Source organism: Schistocerca americana, chromosome 2 (assembly GCF_021461395.2).
Source record: "Schistocerca americana isolate TAMUIC-IGC-003095 chromosome 2, iqSchAmer2.1, whole genome shotgun sequence".
NCBI lineage: Eukaryota > Metazoa > Arthropoda > Insecta > Orthoptera > Acrididae > Schistocerca > Schistocerca americana.
In genome coordinates this window covers 392277447-392296718 of record NC_060120.1, presented here as the reverse complement: position 1 = coordinate 392296718, position 19272 = coordinate 392277447, and the positions used below count along the sequence as shown (strand labels likewise).

Genomic DNA, 19272 nt, shown 5'->3' with positions numbered 1-19272 from the left:
TTAAAGGGAATTAGTAATACTTTAAACTTAACAGATACAGAAATTCAAAGGGAACTAGCAGGCCTATTTTGAAGCTGTTTACCAGTCTGTAAAACATTACCACAATGCAGTCTCACTGTGAATGCAGTTCTCTAACATGAGGTGACGTAGTTGAAAGTGCTAAGCACCTGGGAATCACATTGACTATTGTCAAATGATTGGAAGTGGCTGCAAATGTGTATGTTGCGAGAGCTCCCAAGAGTCATAAACCATAGACACCAAATATAACTCAAGTACTCTTCTCTACTGTGGATCCTATGTCTTCTACAAGAACCCATCACTATCCATTCTCTTGAGTGGGAGCTGCATGTCAGTGGTAGAGTATGTTTCCCTGGAGGGGGTAGACAGGGACCAGGGAGAACTCAAGATTCTCAAGATTTTAAACTAATCTTCCTAACAAACAAGTTTGAGGTGCTTTCTTTCTCTGAAACTGACCCAGTGAGACTCACTTCACCTGTTGGCAAACATGGTGCAAGCAGTCAGAAGAAACACCAGGTGCATTCACTGGGGGCCCAATTCAACATGTTTGAAGAGGGTATTTCAGCAGCCATTGAGGGAACTGGGTAACCAACAGCAGATTGTGGCACACATTTGAAATGATGTCTATTGTGTAGGCTCTGTGGGCATACCTGGGTCATTCCAATGACTGGGAGAGAAATTTGAGAAGACCAGCCTTACACATGAAGTTTCAATAAAGCTCACAACTTATGGCATTGTGCACAGAACTGAGTGTGGCCTGTGATTCTGAGTTGAGTGGAAGAATTGAGCCAGGAACTTTGAAAGTTCGGTGACAACTAGACTGTACGCTCCTGGACTTGTGCTATTGAGAACTTTAGGATCCCCCTAAATGAGTCAGGCGTACACTGAAAATCAGAGACCACTGCCAAGGTAGCGGACCGTATGTGGAGTGAGCACAAGATGTTTCCTTTTTTTAATTTTATTTTATAGCCTGGGCAAGTCTCTTTTCAATCTAGATAAAAATAGATGAAGGGCCCACAGAAGAATCACAATTGCCCCCCACAAACAAGAGAGTTAAAATCCTATTGGTTATCTTTTGAACCATTCAGGAAAAGTGTCAGAATTTGAAATTCTCATTAAAGAGCTGTGGATCTCCCACTATACATTGTAGAGATGGCTGGTTAAAACCCAAAATTGATAGCAGTGAAATATTTGGGGAAAATTTAATAGTATATTGAAAAGATAGGCTAACAGTAAATTGAGGTGTTATATTTGATACAGTAGACAGGAAAAACAAATCCACTGGGATAGAAATTGAAACTGCATGCCAGATTCGCTAGGCAAGACTCAGTATCAAGGATGGGCATAATCTTATAATGGGATCTTTCTATCAGCCATCAGATTCACCTCAACCTCCATATGTAGCTGAAACCTCTAGAGAAAAACTAAGTTCACTAGTACAGAAGTTTCCAAATCATACTTTCATCATTGGAAGAAACTTTAATTACACAACAATCAACAGAGAAAATTAAGCAATGGAAAATCCAGGATGGAATACTGACAGTGTTATGAAAATGATAGATTGCTACTCACCATTTAGTGGAAATGTTGAGTCACAGACAGGCACAACAAAAAGGCTGTTCAACAAGTAAGCTTTCAGCCAGAAAGCCTTATTCTGAATTAGGCAACACATGTCTGTGGCTTAACATTTCCACTATATGGTGAGTAGCAATCTAACCTTTGCATAGTATTGTCAATTGTGAAAATCACAATTGTTAAGTGGTAAATGTTACTAGACATCCTGTGAAACATTACTGAGTGCACTCTGCAAGAACTAGGCAAGACCAGATTGATAGGAAGCCCTCTCATGATGGAAACACATCAAACAAACCTGATTTCTTTGAGGTTGTCCACACGGAAACTGGTATCAGTGACCATAAGGCAATTGTAGCTACAGTGATTGCTAAAATGCAAAGGGCATCTAAAACAGTTATAAACATTTATATTTTTGCAAACCAGAGGAGGAGACAATGCTGTTGTATCTCAATAACATTTGTCTCTGAACAGGACTGTATACACTACTGGCCATTAAAACTGCTACACCACGAAGATGACGTGCTACAGATGCAAAATTTAACCGACAGGAAGAAGATGCTGTGATATGCAAATGATCAGCTTTTCAGAGCATTCACACAAAGCTGGTGCCGGTGGCAACACCTACAACGTGCTGACACGAGAAAGTTTCCAACCAATTTCTCATATACATACAGCAGTTGACTGGCATTGCCTGGTGAAACGTTGTTGTGATGCCTCGTGTAAGGAGGAGAAATGCTACCATCACGTTGCTGACTTTGATAAAGGTCGGATTGTAGTCTATCGCAATTGTGGTTTATCGTGTCATGACATTGCTGCTCGCGTTGGTCGAGATCCAATGACTGTTAGCAGAATATGGAATTGGTGGGTTCAGGAGGGTAATACAGAATGCTGTGCTGGATCCCAACGGCCTCGTATCACTAGCCGTTGAGATGACAGGCATCTTATCTGCATGGCTGTAATGGATCGTGCAGCCATGTCTTGATCCCTGAGTCAACAGATGGGGACGTTTGCAAGACAACAACCATCTGCACGAACTGTTGGATGACGTTTGCAGCAGCATGGACTACGAGATCGGAGACCATGGCTGTGGTTACCCTTGACGCTGCATCACAGACAGGAGTGCCTGTGATGGTGTACTCAACGACGAACCTGGGTGCACGAATGGCAAAATGTCATTTTTTTGGACGAATCCAGGTTCTGTTTACAGCATCTTGATGGTCACATACATATTTGGCGACATCATGGTGAACGCACACTGGAAGCGTGTATTCGTCATCGCCATACTGGCGTATCACCCGGTGTGATGGTATGGGGTACCATTGGTTATGCATCTCGGTCACCTCTTGTTCTCATTGATGGCACTTTGAACAGTGGACGTTACATTTCAGGTGTGTTACGACTCGTGGTTGTACCCTTCATTCGATCCCTACAAAGCCCTACGTTTCAGCAGGATAATGCACGACCGCATGTTGCAGGTCCTGTACGGGCCTTTCTGGATACAGAAAATGTTCAACTGCTGCCCTGACCAGCACATTCTCCAGATCTCTCACCAATTGAAAACATCTGGTCAATGGTGGCCGAGCAACTGGCTCGTCACAATACGCCAGTCATTACTCTTGATGAACTGTGGTATCGTGTTGAAGCTGCATGGGCAGCTGTACCTGTACACGGCATCCAAGCTCTGTTTGACTCAATGCCCAGACGTATCAAGGCTGTTATTACGGCCAGAGGTGGTTGTTCTGGGTACTGATTTCTCAGGATCTATGTACCCAAATTGCGTGAAAATGTAATCACATGTCAGTTCTAGTATAATATATTTGTCCAATGAATACCCGTTTATCATCTGCATTTCTTCTTGGTGTAGCAATTTTAATGGCCAGTAGTGTAGAATAATTGTTCGAATGGCTTTAAGCACTATGGGACTTAACATCTGAGGTCATCAGTCCCCTAGACTTACAACTACTTAAACCTAACTAACCTATGGACATCACACACATCCATGCCCGAGGCAGGATTCGAACCTGCGACTGTAGCAGCAGTGCGGTTCTGGACTGAAGTGCCTAGAACCGCTCGGCCACCGCGGCCAGCAGAATAATTGTGGTTCAGGTGTAGAAGAGTAGTTGACCATGCATTTGGTAGATATGTATCTAATAGAACAGGTGATAATGAGAAGGACACTCTGTGGTACATCACTGTGAAGAAACTTCTAAAGAGACAGAGACTGGCACACAATAGGTGTAAAACAAAGTATTGGGCTAGAGATACGGAGATGCTGAACGCTGAATTAAATGTGTGAAGCCTTCAGTGACTACTATAGGAGAAAGTTGTTGAAAGATCTATCACAAAACCCAAGGAAATTCCGATTGTATGTAAATGCAGTTGATGGCACCAAAGTTAGGGCCCAACCACTTATGGACAGCAGGAACTAAAACTGAGGATAGTAGCAAAGCTAAATCAGAAATGCTCAATTCCAATTTCAAATTTTTTTTACAAAGGAAAAACCAGGATTATTGCTCCAGTTTAATTCACATACCATCAAAAAGATAAGTGAAATAGTTATTAATATCAGTCACATTGAATAAAGAAATGTGTCCAGTATTTGGAAGGAAGCATGGGTCACACCTGCGTACAAGAAGGGTAGCGGAAGGGATCCACGGAACTATCATTTAATGTCCTTGACATCAATTTCTTGTAAAATCTCAGAATGTATTTTCGGATCAGACAAAATGTGGTATCTCGAACCAAATGAGATGATCCATGCCACCCAGCATGGATTCTGAAAACATCAATCATGTGAAATCCAACTTGCACTTTTCTCATGACATCCTGAAAACATGGATCAAGGTAATCAAGTACATGCAGTATTTCTTAATTTCCAAAAAGCCATTGACTCAGTGCCACATCTATGCTTATTAGAAAAAATACAGTCATATTGGGAATCAATCAAAATTTGTGTCTGAGTTGAGGATTTTCTGGGGAGGACACAGCATGTTATTTTGGGTGAAGGGTCATTGACAGATTAGAAGTAATTTTGAGCATGCCCCAGGGATGTGTGTTGGACCTCTGTCATTCATATTGTATATTAATGACTTTGCACATAGTATTACTAATAACCTCAGATTTTTTGCATATGATGCAGTTATCTATCATGAAATATTGTCCGAAAAAGCTGCATAAATATGCAGTCAGACCTTGATAAGATTTCAAAGTGGTGCAAAGCATGACAGCTTACTTTAAATGCTCAAAAACATGTAATTGTGCAATTTGAACAACAAAAAACTTAGTGTCCTATGAGTACAGTAACAACAAATCATGTTTGGAATTGGTCACGTCATACAAATACCTAGGTGTAACCTAGGTAACCTAGGAATATGAAATGGAACACCCACTTAGACTCAGTTGTACATACAGCAGGTGGCAGACTTGGTTCATTGGCAGAATGCTAGGGAAACTCTATCAGTCTACAAAGGAGATTGCTTACAAATTACTCATGCAACCCATCCTAGAATATTGCTAAAGTATGTATGACTCATGCCAACTAGGACTAATGGAAAATACAGAATGTATACAGAGAAGGGCAGCATGAAGGGTCTCAGGTTTGTTTGACTCATGGGAGAGTGTCACAGACATGTGGAACAAACTAAAGATAGATGCAAACTTTCTTGAGGTAGCCCACTTACAAAGTTTTAAGAACTGGTATTAAATGATGATGCTAGAAATATACAACAACAATATATGCATCACTTCTTTAGGGATTGTTAGGAAATTTTTTCTTGTACAGTGCTCACAGAGGCATTTAAGGGGAGTCAGAACAGAAAGAAATGGTTTTTCACATTTTTGGATTTTTTCTCTCGTTATAAAATTTTTAATTTTCTGATTAAAATGATATATATATATCACTTATAAACTCACATGGGAAGTATTTTATTTTTTTAAATCTTCACCAGTTCGAAATGTTAAAATTTTTATGTGCATTACTTAGAAATCTAATAAAATCGGTAATATATATATATATATATATATATGACCAACACATATATATATGACCAACACATTCCATATATATATATATATATATATATATATATATATATATATATATATATATAAGGCTGTGGATTGCTGTGTTTTAAACTGGAATGTGTTGGTCATGTCCAGAAGAGGATGGGCACCAGGTTGAGGAAGTTGAAACAAAGTTTGAGAGACAAGAAGCTTTCTGATTGTAAAACCATAAGAGGCAGACTGACAGATAAAATGACTGATGAACCACAGCAGTATTGTGGGATGACCATTAGAAATAATATGGAGGATTTGTTGAAAATGAAGCAGACAGTATGGGCTACCTTCTTCCACAGAGTGTCAACTTATGAAAAACCAGTACACCACCTTTGCCCTCCTGGACCTGATTCATGGTGCAATTACCACAGTGTACAGTACTTAAACAGTTCATATAGCCATAAACATCCAATCCCAGCAGCAGTCAGGGATATCATAAAACTTGTTTACAGATACCTTCTGAATTACTGAAGAAGTGTCTGCATGGTCAGACTCAGAATCCCAATGAGTCATTCAGTAATCTTATATGGACTCGCTTACCAAAAAATTTTTTTTGTTGGAATGAAGACACTAAATTGGGGGGGAGTCAGCAATGCTGTTATTGCTTTTAATGATGGCAACTTTGATAGGGTGAAAGTGCTACAGCATATGGGAATTAATCCTGGAGTAAACTGCATCAGAGAACTTGAATGGATGGACAAGGTTCGCATTGATAAAGCAGAGTATGCAGCACAGTTGGCCACTAAGGAGTCCAGAAAGAAGAAAAGAGGAAATAACTTGGAAAAGATCAAGAGGATGACATACAGTATGGTGCAGGATGCTACTGAGTGACTAAAAATAAAAATGAAGCATATTTTAAGTGAGTTACCGTCTTTTGAAACTTTAAAAGTCATTCCTGAAAATTTACATTATTCTATTGCATTTTTCCCTAAATCTCAGAAACCACTTTGAGTAGGGTATTCAAATTTTCAGGGGGTAATAACATACATATCCTGAGTCTACTGCACTAAAAGAACATGATGTTATGTATAATTAAAATCAGGATAATGTACAAGAAAAGTACACAAAATTTTAACTGTAATTGAAAAATTGTATTTTTGAAAGCAGTGGCTGAATGCAATTATTGTAGTTCAGTAGACTCAAAACATACAGTTTAATGTCCTGTAAAAGTTTCATGTCAATGGCTACAGTGGTTCCTGAAATACAGGGAAGCATAGTCACTAAATTTAACAGTGACGGGATAGAGCATTCAACTCCCTTTAAACAGTCACAGTCATTTAAACACAACTGATATGTGAATAGAATGGCCAGAAGCCCTAGTAACCTGTAGAAAAGGAAGTACCCTTTACCAAGCACTTCACAGTGGTTTGCAGAGGGTGGATGTAAGTGTAAGTAAGTGTAATGTAATAGGTGTGTAAAAATCAAATAATGGAAACTCCAGGTAGGAATATCAACAATGTAGGAAAAGACAGATTGCTATTTACTGTAAAGAAGATACATCAAGTTGCAGACAGGCACAATTAAAAGATACTTACATATATAGCTTTCAGCAACAGCCTTCATCAATAAAAGAGAGACATACACCATTCCCACACACAAGGAAGCACAACTCGCACACACACGATTGCCAACTCCAGAATATCAGGCTGGAGTGCAGCATCATGTGGGATGCAAGCAGCAATTTGGAGGGGCTGGGGAAGGGGAAGGGATGGTGTGCAGGTGGGGAGAGAGATGGATGCTCTCTGGTGTAGTGTACAGGGACTAGAATGTCAGCAGGTGCAGCGTCAGAAGGTTGTGGGGAAGGGAGGTGAGGAAAAAAGAGGCAAAAAAGGAGAGGGGTGGGGAAAGATGGGTGGATGCATTGGCAGAGGGTTGCAAATAAACAGGGTGGGAGATGAGAATGGGAATAGAGTGGGGTGGAAACTGTTGGGTGGAGGGTGTGGGGGCAGTATGTTACTGTAGTTTGAGGCTGGGGTAATTACTGGAACGGAGAATGTGTTGTAAGGAAAACTCCCATCTGTGCAGTTCAGAAAAGCTGGTTGTGGAGGGAAGGATCAAGATGGCTCGGGTAGTGAAGCAGCCACTGAAATCAAGTTTGTTGTGTTGAGTTGTATGTTGTGCCGCAAGCTAATCTACTTTGCTCTTGGCCACAGTTTGGCAGTGGCTGTTCATCATGGTGGACAGTTGGTTGGTGGTCATACTATATATAAAAATCTGTGTAATGATTACAGGAGAGCTGGTAAATGACACGGCTGCTTTACAGGAGGCCCGCCCCCTGATGGGGTAGGATAAACCTGCCCACTACACACAGGAAGCGGCTACACGGGTAGCGTGGGCTGTGTGGAAGGGACTGGGCAGTTTTTTTAGGTTAGAGGATCTCAGGAAATCATGAAAAGGGCGTTTGTCTAAAAGGGGGCGGGTAAAACACAGTAAGGTAGCTGCAGAAATGATTGGTATTGTAGTTGCAAATTGTCATAGCTGTGTTGGGAAAGAACCAAAGCTCCAAACATAATAGAAAGCACTGAAGCTCAAATAGTTATAGGTACAGAAAGCTGGCTAAAGCTTGAAATGAGCTCAGCCAAAATTTTTTCACATGACGTAACAGTGTTCAGAAAGGATAGATTGAATACAGTTGATGGAGGAGTATTTATTGCTGTCAGAAGTTGTTTATCTTGCAGCAAAATTGAAGTAGATAGTTCCTGCGAAATAGTATGGGTAGAGGTTATACTTGACAATCAGAATAAACTATTAATTGGATCATTTTACTGATCCCCCAACTCAGAAGATATAGTTGCCGAACAGTTCAAAGAAAACTTGTGTCTCATTTCAAATAAGTACCCCGCTCATACAATTATAGTCGGTGGTGACTTCAATCTACCCTCGATATGCTGGAAAAACTATACGTTTAAAGCTGGCGGCAGGAACAAAACATCATCCGAAATTGTACTGAATGCTTTCTCAGAAAATTATTTGGAACAATTAGTGTGTGACCCCACTCGAAGCATAAATGGTTGTGAAAGCATACTTGACTTCTTGACAACAAATAAACCTGGACAAATAGGGAGTACCATGACGGTTACAGAGGTTAGCGACCACAAGGCAATTGCTGCTAGGCTGAATACCGTAACACCCTCAACCACCAAAAAGAAACACAAAGTACATCTTTTTAAAAAAGCTGATAAAAATGTCTTAACACATTTTTAAGAGACAGTCTCCACTCCTTCCGTTCTGATAATGTAAGAGTAGAAAAGATGGGGAATGATTTCAGAGAGATAGTATCAACAGCAATTGAGATATATATACCACATAAATTAATAAGTGATGGTACTGATCCCCCATGGTACACAAAACAGGTCAGATCACTGTTGTAGAAGAAACGAAAAAAGCATGCCAGATTTAAAACAATGCAAATCCCCAGGATTGGCAGATTTTTGCAGCAGTTCAAAAGATAGCGCATACTTCAGTGTGAGATGCTTATAATAATTTCCACAATGGAACTCGGTCACATAATCTGGCCAAAAACCCAAAGAGATTGTGGTCATTCACAAACCACACCATTGGCAAGACACAAACAATACCTTCACTGCGCGATAATATCGGCGAAGTCACTGATGACAGTGTCACAAAAGCAGAATTATTAAATATGGTTTTCCAAAACTCCTTCATCAAAGAATATGAAGTAAATATTCTTGAATTCCAATCAAGAACAACTGCCAAGACAAGAAACAGAAATAGATATCCTCGGTGTAGCAAAGCAGCTTAAATCACTTAATAAAGGCAAGACCTCCAGTCCAGATTGTATACCAGTCAAGTTCCTTTCAGTGTATGCTGATACAATAGCTCCATATTTAGCAATTATATGAAACTGCTCGCTCACAGAAAGATCCGCACCGAAAGACTGGAAAATTGCTCAAGTCGCACCAATACCCAAAAAGGTAAATAGGAGTAATCCACTGAATTACGGGTCCATATCACTAACATCAATTTGCAGTAGGGTTTTGGAACATATACTGTGTTTGAACATTATGAATTATCTTGAAGAAAATGATTTATTGACACACAGTCAACATGGATACAGAAAATATCATTCTTGTGAAACACAACTAGCTCTTTATACTCATGAAGTAGTGAGTGCTATCGACAGGGGATGTCAAATTGATTCGTTATTTTTAAATTTCCAGAAGGCATTTGACACTGTTCCTCACAAGCATCTTCTAACCAAACTGCGTGCCTATGGAATATCGCCTCAGCCGCATGACTAGATTCATGATTTCCTGTCAGAAAGGTCACAGATTGTAGTAATAGACAGAAAGTCATCGAGTAAAACAGAAGTAATATCTGGCGTTCACCAAGGAAGTTACAGGGCCTCTATTGTTCCTGATGTATATTAACAACATAGGAGACATTCTGAGTAGCTGTCTTAGACTGTTTGCAGATGATGCTGTCATTTACCATCTTGTAAAGTCATCAGATGACCAAAATGAATTGTAAAATGATTTAGATACAATATCTGTATGGTGTGAAAAGTTGCAATTGACTCTGAATAAAGAAAAGTGCGTAGTTATTCACGTGAGTACTAAAAGAAATCTGCTAAATTTCGATTACGTCATAAGCCACACAAACATAAAGGCTGTAAATTGAATTAAATACTTGGGGACTACAATTACGAATAACCTAAATCTGAACAATCACGTAGATAGTGTTGTGGGTAGTGCAAACCAATGACTGTGATTCACTGGCAGAAAACTTAAAAGGTGCAACAGGTCTACTAAAGAGACACCACACTTGTCCGTCACCACACTTGTCTGCCCTACTCTGGAGTACTGCTGTGGGGTGTGAGATCCGCATCAGATGGGACTGATGGATGACATCAAAAAAGTTCAAAGAAGGGCAGCTCATTTTGTATTATCACAAAACAGGGGAAGTAGTGCCACAGACATAATATGTGAATTGGAGTGGCAGTCATTATAACAAGGGTGTCTTTTGATTCAATGGAATCTTCTCATGAAATTTCAATCACCAGTTTTCTCCTCCAATTACGAAAACATTCTGTTGGCACCCACCTACATAGGGAGAAATGATCATCACAATAAAATAAGAAAAATCAGGGCTCACACAGAAAAATTTAAGTGCTCATTTTTCCCGTGCACCATTCGAGAGTGAAACGGTTGAGAGACAATTTGAAGGTGGTTCATTGAACCCTTTGCCAGGCACTTTATCGTGAATAGCAGAGTAATCACATAGATGTAGAATAGGAAGGGCTGGGTGGGTGAATTAGGCAGAATTTACACCTGGGTCTTCCACAAGGATATGATCCTTGAGATTGGGAGTGGCTAAGGATGGACTAGTATGTTGTGGAGGTTGGGTAGGTACTGGAACTGCACTTTAGGAGGGATGGAAATATCTCGGGTAGGGTGTCCCTCATTTCAGGGCATCATAGTAGGTAATAAAGCCATGGCGAAGGCTGTAGTACAATTGTTTCAGTCCAGTGTGGTACTGGGGACATTCCTGTGTCTGGTTCTTGAGGTGGTGGAAGGATTTGGGGCGAAAGGGGAAATGGCACATGAGATCTGTTTGCAGAGTAAGTCTGGGGGATAGTGCCTATCTGTAAAGGCCTTGGTGAGATTTCCAAGAACCAGCTGCAGAGGAGTGTGGTCTGGAACAACTGAACCACATCCTTTCTAGGGCTTTGATTACCTATTATGATGTCCTGAAATGAGGGACATCCTACCCAAGATATTTCCCATCCCTCCTAAAGTGCTGTTCCATCACTCACCCAACCTCCACAACATCCTAGTCCATCCCTATGCCATTCTCAATCCCAGACCCTTGCCACAAGGATCATATCCTTGTGGAAGACCCAGGTGCAAAACATGCCCAAGCCACCCACCTAGCAGTTCCTACTCCAGCCCTGTCACAGGTTTTCCTACTTCATCAGGGCCCAGGCTACCTGTGAAAGAAGCCACACCATTTATCAGCTCTGCTGCAATCACTTCACAGTTCTTTATATCGGTATGACTGCTGACCAACTGTCCACCAGGATGAACTACCACCGCCAAACTGTGGCCAAGAGCAAAGTAGACCACCCTGTGGCACAACATACAGCTGAACACAACACACTTGATTTCAATGACTGCTTCACTACCCGAGCCATCTTGATCCTTCCCTCCATCACCAGCTTTTCTGATCTACACAGATCGGAGTTATCCTTACAAGATATTCTCCCCTCCCGTAATTATCCCAGCCTTAACTTACATCTACATCTACATTTATACTCCGCAAGCCACCCAATGGTGTGTGGCGGAGGGCACGTTACGTGCCACGGTCATTACCTCCCTCTTCTGTTCCAGTCGCGTATGGTTCGCGGGAAGAACGACTGTCTGAAAGCCTCCGTACGCGCTCGAATCTCTCTAATTTTACATTCGTGATCTCCTCGGGAGGTATAAGTAGGGGGAAGTAATAGATTCGATACCTCATCCAGAAACTCACCCTCTCGAAACCTGTCAAGCAACCTACACCACGATGCAGAGCGCCTCTCTTGCAGAGTCTGCCACTTGAGTTTGCTAAACATATCCGTAACGCTATCACGGTTACCAAATAACCCTGTGACGAAACGCGCCGCTCTTCTTTGGATCTTCTCTATCTTCTCCGTCAACCCTATCTGGTACGGATCCCACACTGATGAGCAATACTCAAGTATAGGTCGAACAAATGTTTTGTAAGCCACCTCCTTTGTTGATGGACTACATTTTCTAAGGAATCTCCCAATGAATCTCAACCTGGCACCCACCTTACCAACAATTAATTTTATATGAGCATTCCACTTCAAATCGTTCCGCACGCATACTCCCAGATATTTTACAGAAGTAACTGTTACCAGTGTTTGTTCCGCTATCATATAATCATACAATAAAGGATCCTTCTTTCTATGTATTCGCAATACATTACATTTGTCTATGTTAAGGGTCAGTTGCCACTCCCTGCACCAAGTGCCATGTCCTACCAACCGATCCCTTCTTCTAGTCAAGTTGTGCCACAAACTTCTCTTCTCCCCAATCCTATTCAATACCTCCTCATTAGTTACGTGATCTACCCACCTTATCTTCAGCATTCTTCTGTAGCACCACATTTCGAAAGCTTCTATTCTCTTCTTGTCCAAACTGGTTATCATCCATGTTTCACTTCCATACATGGCTACACTCCATACAAATACTTTCATAAACGACTTCCTGACACTTAAATCTATACTTGATGTTAACAAATTTCTCTTCTTCAGAAACGATTTCCTTGCCATTGCCAGTCTACATTTTATATCCTCTCTACTTTGACCATCATCAGTTATTTTACTCCCTAAATAGCAAAACTCCTTTACTATTTTAAGTGTCTCATTTCCTAATCTAATCCCCTAAGCATCACCCGATTTAATTTGACTACATTCCATTATCCTCGTTTTGCTTTTGTTGATGTTCATCTTATATGCTCCTTTCAAGACACTGTCCATTCCGTTCAACTGCTCTTCCAAGTCCTTTGCTGTCTCTGACAGAATTACAATGTCATCGGCGAACCTCAAAGTTTTTATTTCTTCTCCATGAATTTTAATACCTACTCCGAAATTTTCTTTTGTTTCCTTTACTGCTTGCTCAATATACAGATTGAATAACATCGGGGAGAGGCTACAACCCTGTCTCACTCCTTTCCCAACCACTGCTTCCCTTTCATGCCCCTCGACTCTTATAACTGCCATCTGGTTTCTGTACAAATTGTAAATAGCCTTTCGCTCCCTGTATTTTACCCCTGCCACCTTCAGAATTTGAAAGAGAGTATTCCAGTTAACGTTGTCAAAAGCTTTCTCTAAGTCTACAAATGCTAGAAACGTAGGTTTGCCTTTTCTTAATCTTTCTTCTAAGATAAGTCGTAAGGTTAGTATTGCCTCACGTGTTCCAACATTTCTACGGAATCCAAACTGATCTTCCCCGAGGTCCGCTTCTACCAGTTTTTCCATTCGTCTGTAAAGAATTTGCGTTAGTATTTTGCAGCTGTGACTTATTAAACTGATAGTTCGGTAATTTTCACATCTGTCAACACCTGCTTTCTTTGGGATTGGAATTATTATATTCTTCTTGAAGTCTGTGGGTATTTCACCTGTCTCATACATCTTGCTCACCAGATGGTAGAGTTTTGTCATGACTGGCTCTCCCAAGGCCATCAGTAGTTCTAATGGAATGTTGTCTACTTCCGGGGCCTTGTTTCGACTCAGGTCTTTCAGTGCTCTGTCAAACTCTTCACGCAGTATCTTATCTCCCATTTCATCTTCATCTACATCCTCTTCCATTTCCATAATATTGTCCTTAAGTACATCGCCCTTGTATAAACCCTCTATATACTCCTTCCACCTTTCTGCCTTCCCTTCTTTGCTTAGAACTGGGTTGCCATCTGAGCTCTTGATATTCAAACAAGTGGTTCTCTTCTCTCCAAAGGTGTCTTTAATTTTCCTGTAGGCAATATCTATCTTACCCCTAGTGAGACAAGCCTCTACATCCTTACATTTGTCCTCTAGCCATCCCTGCTTAGCCATTTTGCACTTCCTGTCGATCTCATTTTTTAGACGTTTGTATTCCTTTTTGCCTGCTTCATTTACTGCATTTTTATATTTTCTCCTTTCATCAATTAAATTCAATATTTCTTCTGTTACCCAAGGATTTCTATTAGCCCTCGTCTTTTTACCTACTTGATCCTCTGCTGCCTTCACTACTTCATCCCTCAGAGCTACCCATTCTTCTTCTACTGTATTTCTTTCCCCCATTCCTGTCAGTTGTTTCCTTATGCTCTCCCTGAAACACTCTACAACCTCTGGTTCTTTCAATTTATCCAGGTCCCATCTCCTTAAATTCCCGCCTTTTTGCAGTTTCTTCAGTTTCAATCTGCAGTTCAGAATCCACATCTGCCCCTGGAAATGTCTTACAATTTAAAACCTGGTTCCTAAATCTCTGTCTTACCATTATGTAATCTATCAGATACCTTTTAGTATCTCCAGGATTCTTCCAGGTATACAACCTTCTTTCATGATTCTTGAACCAAGTGTTAGCTATGATTAAGTTATGCTCTGTGCAAAATTCTACAAGGCGGCTTCCTCTTTCATTTATTCCCCCCAATCCATATTCACCTACTATGCTTCCTTCTCTCCCTTTTCCTACTGACGAATTCCAGTCACCCATGACTACCATGACTATTAAATTTTCGTCTCCTTTCACTACCTGAATAATTTCTTTTATCTCGTCATACATGTCATCAATTTCTTCATCATCTGCAGAGCTAGTTGGCATATAAACTTGTACTACTGTAGTAGGCATGGGCTTTGTGTCTATATTGGCCACAATAATGCGTTCACTATGCTGTTTGTAGTAGCTAATCCGCACTCCTATTTTTTTATTCATTATTAAACCTACTCCTGCATTACCGCTATTTGATTTTGTATTTATAACCCTGTAATCACCTGATCAAAAGTCTTGTTCCTCCTGCCACCGAACTTCACTAATTCCCACTATATCTAACTTTAACCTATCCATTTCCCTTTTTAAATTTTCTTACCTACCTGCCCGATTAAGGGATCTGACATTCCACGCTCCGATCCGTAGAATGCCAGTTTTCTTTCTCCTGATAACGACGTCCTCTTGAGTAGTCCCCGCCCGGAGATCCGAATGGGGGACTATTTTACCTCCGTAATATTTTACCCAAGAGGACACCATCATCATTTAATCATACAGTAAAGCTGCATGTCCTCGGGAAAAATTACGGCTGTAGTTTCCCCTTGCTTTCAGCCGTTCGCAGTACCAGCGCAGCAAGGCCGTTTTGGTTAATGTTACAAGGCCAGATCAGTCAATCATCCAGACTGTTGCCCCTGCAACTACTGAAAAGGCTGCTGCCCCTCTTCAGGAACCACATGTTTGTCTGGCCTCTCAACAGATACCCCTCCATTGTGGTTGCACCTACGGTACGGCCATCTGTATCGCTGAGGCACGCAAGCCTCCCCACCAACGGCAAGGTCCATGGTTCATGGGAGGGAACGACATGATACACGAGCAAAAAACATGTTCTAAAATTCTACAGCAGATCAACGTCAGAGATATACGTCTATAGTTTTGCGCATCTGCTCGATGACCCTTCTTGAAGACTGGGACTACCTGTGCTCTTTTCCAATCATTTGGAACCTTCCGTTCCTCTAGAGGCTTGCGGTACACGGCTGTTAGAAGGGGGGCAAATTCTTTCGCGTGCTCTGTGTAGAATCGAATTGGTATCCCGTCAGGTCCAGTGGACTTTCCTCTGTTGAGTGATTCCAGTTGCTTTTCTATTCCTTGGACACTTATTTCGATGTCAGCCATTTTTTTGTTTGTGCGAGGATTTAGAGAAGGAACTGCAGTGCGCTCTTCCTCTGTGAAACAGCTTTGGAAAAAGGTGTTTAGTATTTCAGCTTTAAGCGTGTCATCCTCTGTTTCAATGCCATCATCACCCCGGAGTGTCTGGATATGCTGTTTCGAGCCACTTACTGATTTAATGTAAGACCAGAACTTCCTAGGATTTTCTGTCAAGTCGGTACATAGAATTTTACTTTCGAATTCACTGAACGCTTCATGCATAGCCCTCCTTACGCTAACTTTGACATCATTTAGCTTCTGTTTGTCTGAGAGGTTTTGGCTGCGTTTACGCTTGGAGTGAAGCTCTCTTTGCTTTCGCAGTAGTTTCCTAACTTTGTTGTTGAACCACGGTGGGTTTTTCCTGTCCCTCACAGTTTTACTCGGCACGTACCTGTCTAAAACGCAATTTACGATTGCCTTGAACTTTTTCCATAAACACTCAACATTGTCAGTGTCGGAACAGAAATTTTTGTTTTGATCTGTTAGGTAGTCTGAAATCTGCCTTCTATTACTCTTGCTAAACAGATAAACCTTCCTCCCTTTTTTTATATTCCTATTAACTTACATATTCAGGGATGCTGCAACGGCCTTGTGATCACTGATTCCCTGTTCAGCACTTACAGAGTCGAAAAGTTCGGGTCTGTTTGTTATCAGTAGGTCCAAGATGTTATCTCCACGAGTCGGTTCTCTGTTTAATTGCTCGAGGTAATTTTCGGATAGTGCACTCAGTATAATGTCACTCGATGCTGTGTCCCTATCACCCGTCCTAAACATCAGAGTGTCCCAGTCTATATCTGGTAAATTGAAATCTCCACCTAAAACTATAACATGCTGAGAAAATTTATGTGAAATGTATTCCAAATTTTCTCTCAGTTGTTCTGCCACTAGTGCTGCTGAGTCGGGAGGTCGGTAAAAGGAGCCAACTATTAACCTAGCTCAGTTGTTGAGTGTAACCTCCACCCATAATAATTCACAGGAGCGAGGTGGTGCAGTGGTTAGCACATTCGGGATGAAAACGGTTCAATACCGCGTCTGGCCATCCTGATTAAGGTTTTCCGTGATTTCCCTAAATCGCTCCAGGCAAATGCTGGGATGGTTCCTTTGAAAGGGCACGGCCGACTTCCTTCCTCGTCCTTCCCTAATCCCGTGAGACCGATGACCTCGCTGTCTGGTCTCCGCCCTCAAAACAATCCTACTCAAGTGCCTAAAACAAAGCAGCAGCAGCCTTAACTTATGGTAACGTACTGTCCCCACACCCTCTACTGAATAGTGTCCACCCCCAACCCCCCCTCTATCCCCTTTCTCATCCACCCTGTTAATTTACAGCCCTCTGCCAATGCATCTGCTCATCTGTTCCTGCTCCTCTCCTTTTTTTGCTCTTTTTTTCCCCACCTCCGTGCCCCACAACCTCTCGATGCTGTGTCTGTTGACATTCCAGGCCCTGCACACTCCACCAGACAGCATTCGTGTCTCTCCCCACCCGTAGATCATCCCTTCCCCTTCCCCTTCTCCCTCCCATTACCCTTCTCCTTCCCCAGATCCTCTAGATTGCTGTTTGCATCCCACATGATGCTGCATTTTGGCCCGAGATGCTGGAGTTGGCTGTCATATGTGCTTGAGGTGTGCTTGCTTGTGTGTGTGTGTGAATGGTGTGTGTCTCTCTTTTGCTGATGAAGACTGTGGCTGAAAGCTGTATGTAAGTGTCTGTTAATTGTGCCTGTCTTCAACTTGACATGTCTTCTTTATGGTAAGCAGCAATTTGTATTTTCCTTTATTGGTAATATGTGTGTATATAGACAAAACAATCTTATATCATTTAACATCATGGTTAGTTTCAGGAGTATCAGTCACAACCTTAAAATGTCAAAGTGTCCAAGCAATTTAAGGTGGAACAACCTCTTAAATCTCGCCATGGGAAGGTCATTGCTAGACTCATTTATTGGAGGCATCCTACAGATATGTAATTCACATACAGAAGAGGACAAAGATCCTTGTTTGACCAGTTCTCAAGCATTTTTCATCACTCTAGGATATTTACCAATTGGACTGCAACTACATCTGCAGCCATACTCTGCAAGCAGTGTGAAGTGCTTGGCAGGGAGCACTTCCCAATGTACAATATACTGTATTAGGGCTTAGGGAATTAGTACGATCAAAGGAATCAAAATAATTTTGAAATTCTTGGGAGGATTTTCAGTTACTGATGACTGAAAATGGATATAATTGGTTCTAGGGATATTGCAGTTTTTCATTTCTGAACACTGTTTACTGTGATTAAAAGTGAATCATCAGAAAGTTGGAAGAGATGCTGTATTCTGATTCAGACAAAGACATGATATCTTTAATTAGATTTAAAAATTTGCAAATCCAGTAATTTCTTATATATATTTGTCCATTATTTCATGGCTGTGGATTGCTCATCATTATATCCTGTGTGTGTGTGTGTGTGTGTGTGTGTGTGTGTGTGTGTGTGTGTGCGTGTGTGTGCGCGCGTGTGTGCGCGCGCGCGCACACTAGAGCATTCATTCCAGCAGTGACATACAGAAATTTTTCTTAATAAAATCTTTAGGCTGGTAATTCACGAGGTATGATGGAGGTACTGAATGTATCAACAGGCATCTATCCAAGAGGTGGTAGCAGCAAGCTGGGAGGCAAAGTCTTAGGATTGGCATTTGATTCCAGTGGACAGATGCTTTGGGCGGGAAATGATAAGGTATACTAATAAATGCTCTTAATTTTCAATTTACAAAGTATATCCTATGTTCCTTACCTGCTTTATTACCTTCCATGAGCCTCACTCTCCTCATGTAATTTTGGTATGCGGTCCTTACCCATGCCATTCACAATTTAAGTACATTCAGCGTATCATGCGATGTAGTTTGCTTGTCCTATTGAGCAGTGGATTCTGTGGCACTTCTGTTCTGTCAGCAATCTCTGTTACAATTATAAGGCAACATTTTGTAAAGACGTTTCTTCAAGGGCTGTCTGTGAATGTAGGTTATAGTTGCAGATTTTTTTTCCCACTAATATACCAGCTTCAGTCACAATATTTTATTCTCCTACATAAGTCCAATGTGTTTTGGAATGACAATGCAGTTTTATTAAAGGAATTTTTTTGCATTACATCTGTTTCAGTTTAGTGCTTGTGATAAGATGGAGCAGTCTTATGTCCAAAAACGTTGATGTAGTCCCTGAAAATGGAGTGGTAGCT

The 19272-nt window shown here is 41.2% G+C and overlaps 1 protein-coding gene across 1 annotated transcript in view; it reads left to right on the top strand.

Annotated features, from left to right (window-relative positions):
- The window catches only part of LOC124596235 (WD repeat-containing protein 13-like), an 84233-nt gene that overhangs the window by 20940 nt on the left and 44021 nt on the right, over nucleotides 1-19272 (top strand). Inside the window, exon 7 of the mRNA XM_047135299.1 lies at nucleotides 18631-18774. Coding sequence (XP_046991255.1) covers nucleotides 18631-18774 — 144 coding nt within the window. The remainder of the gene's footprint in view (nucleotides 1-18630; nucleotides 18775-19272) is intronic.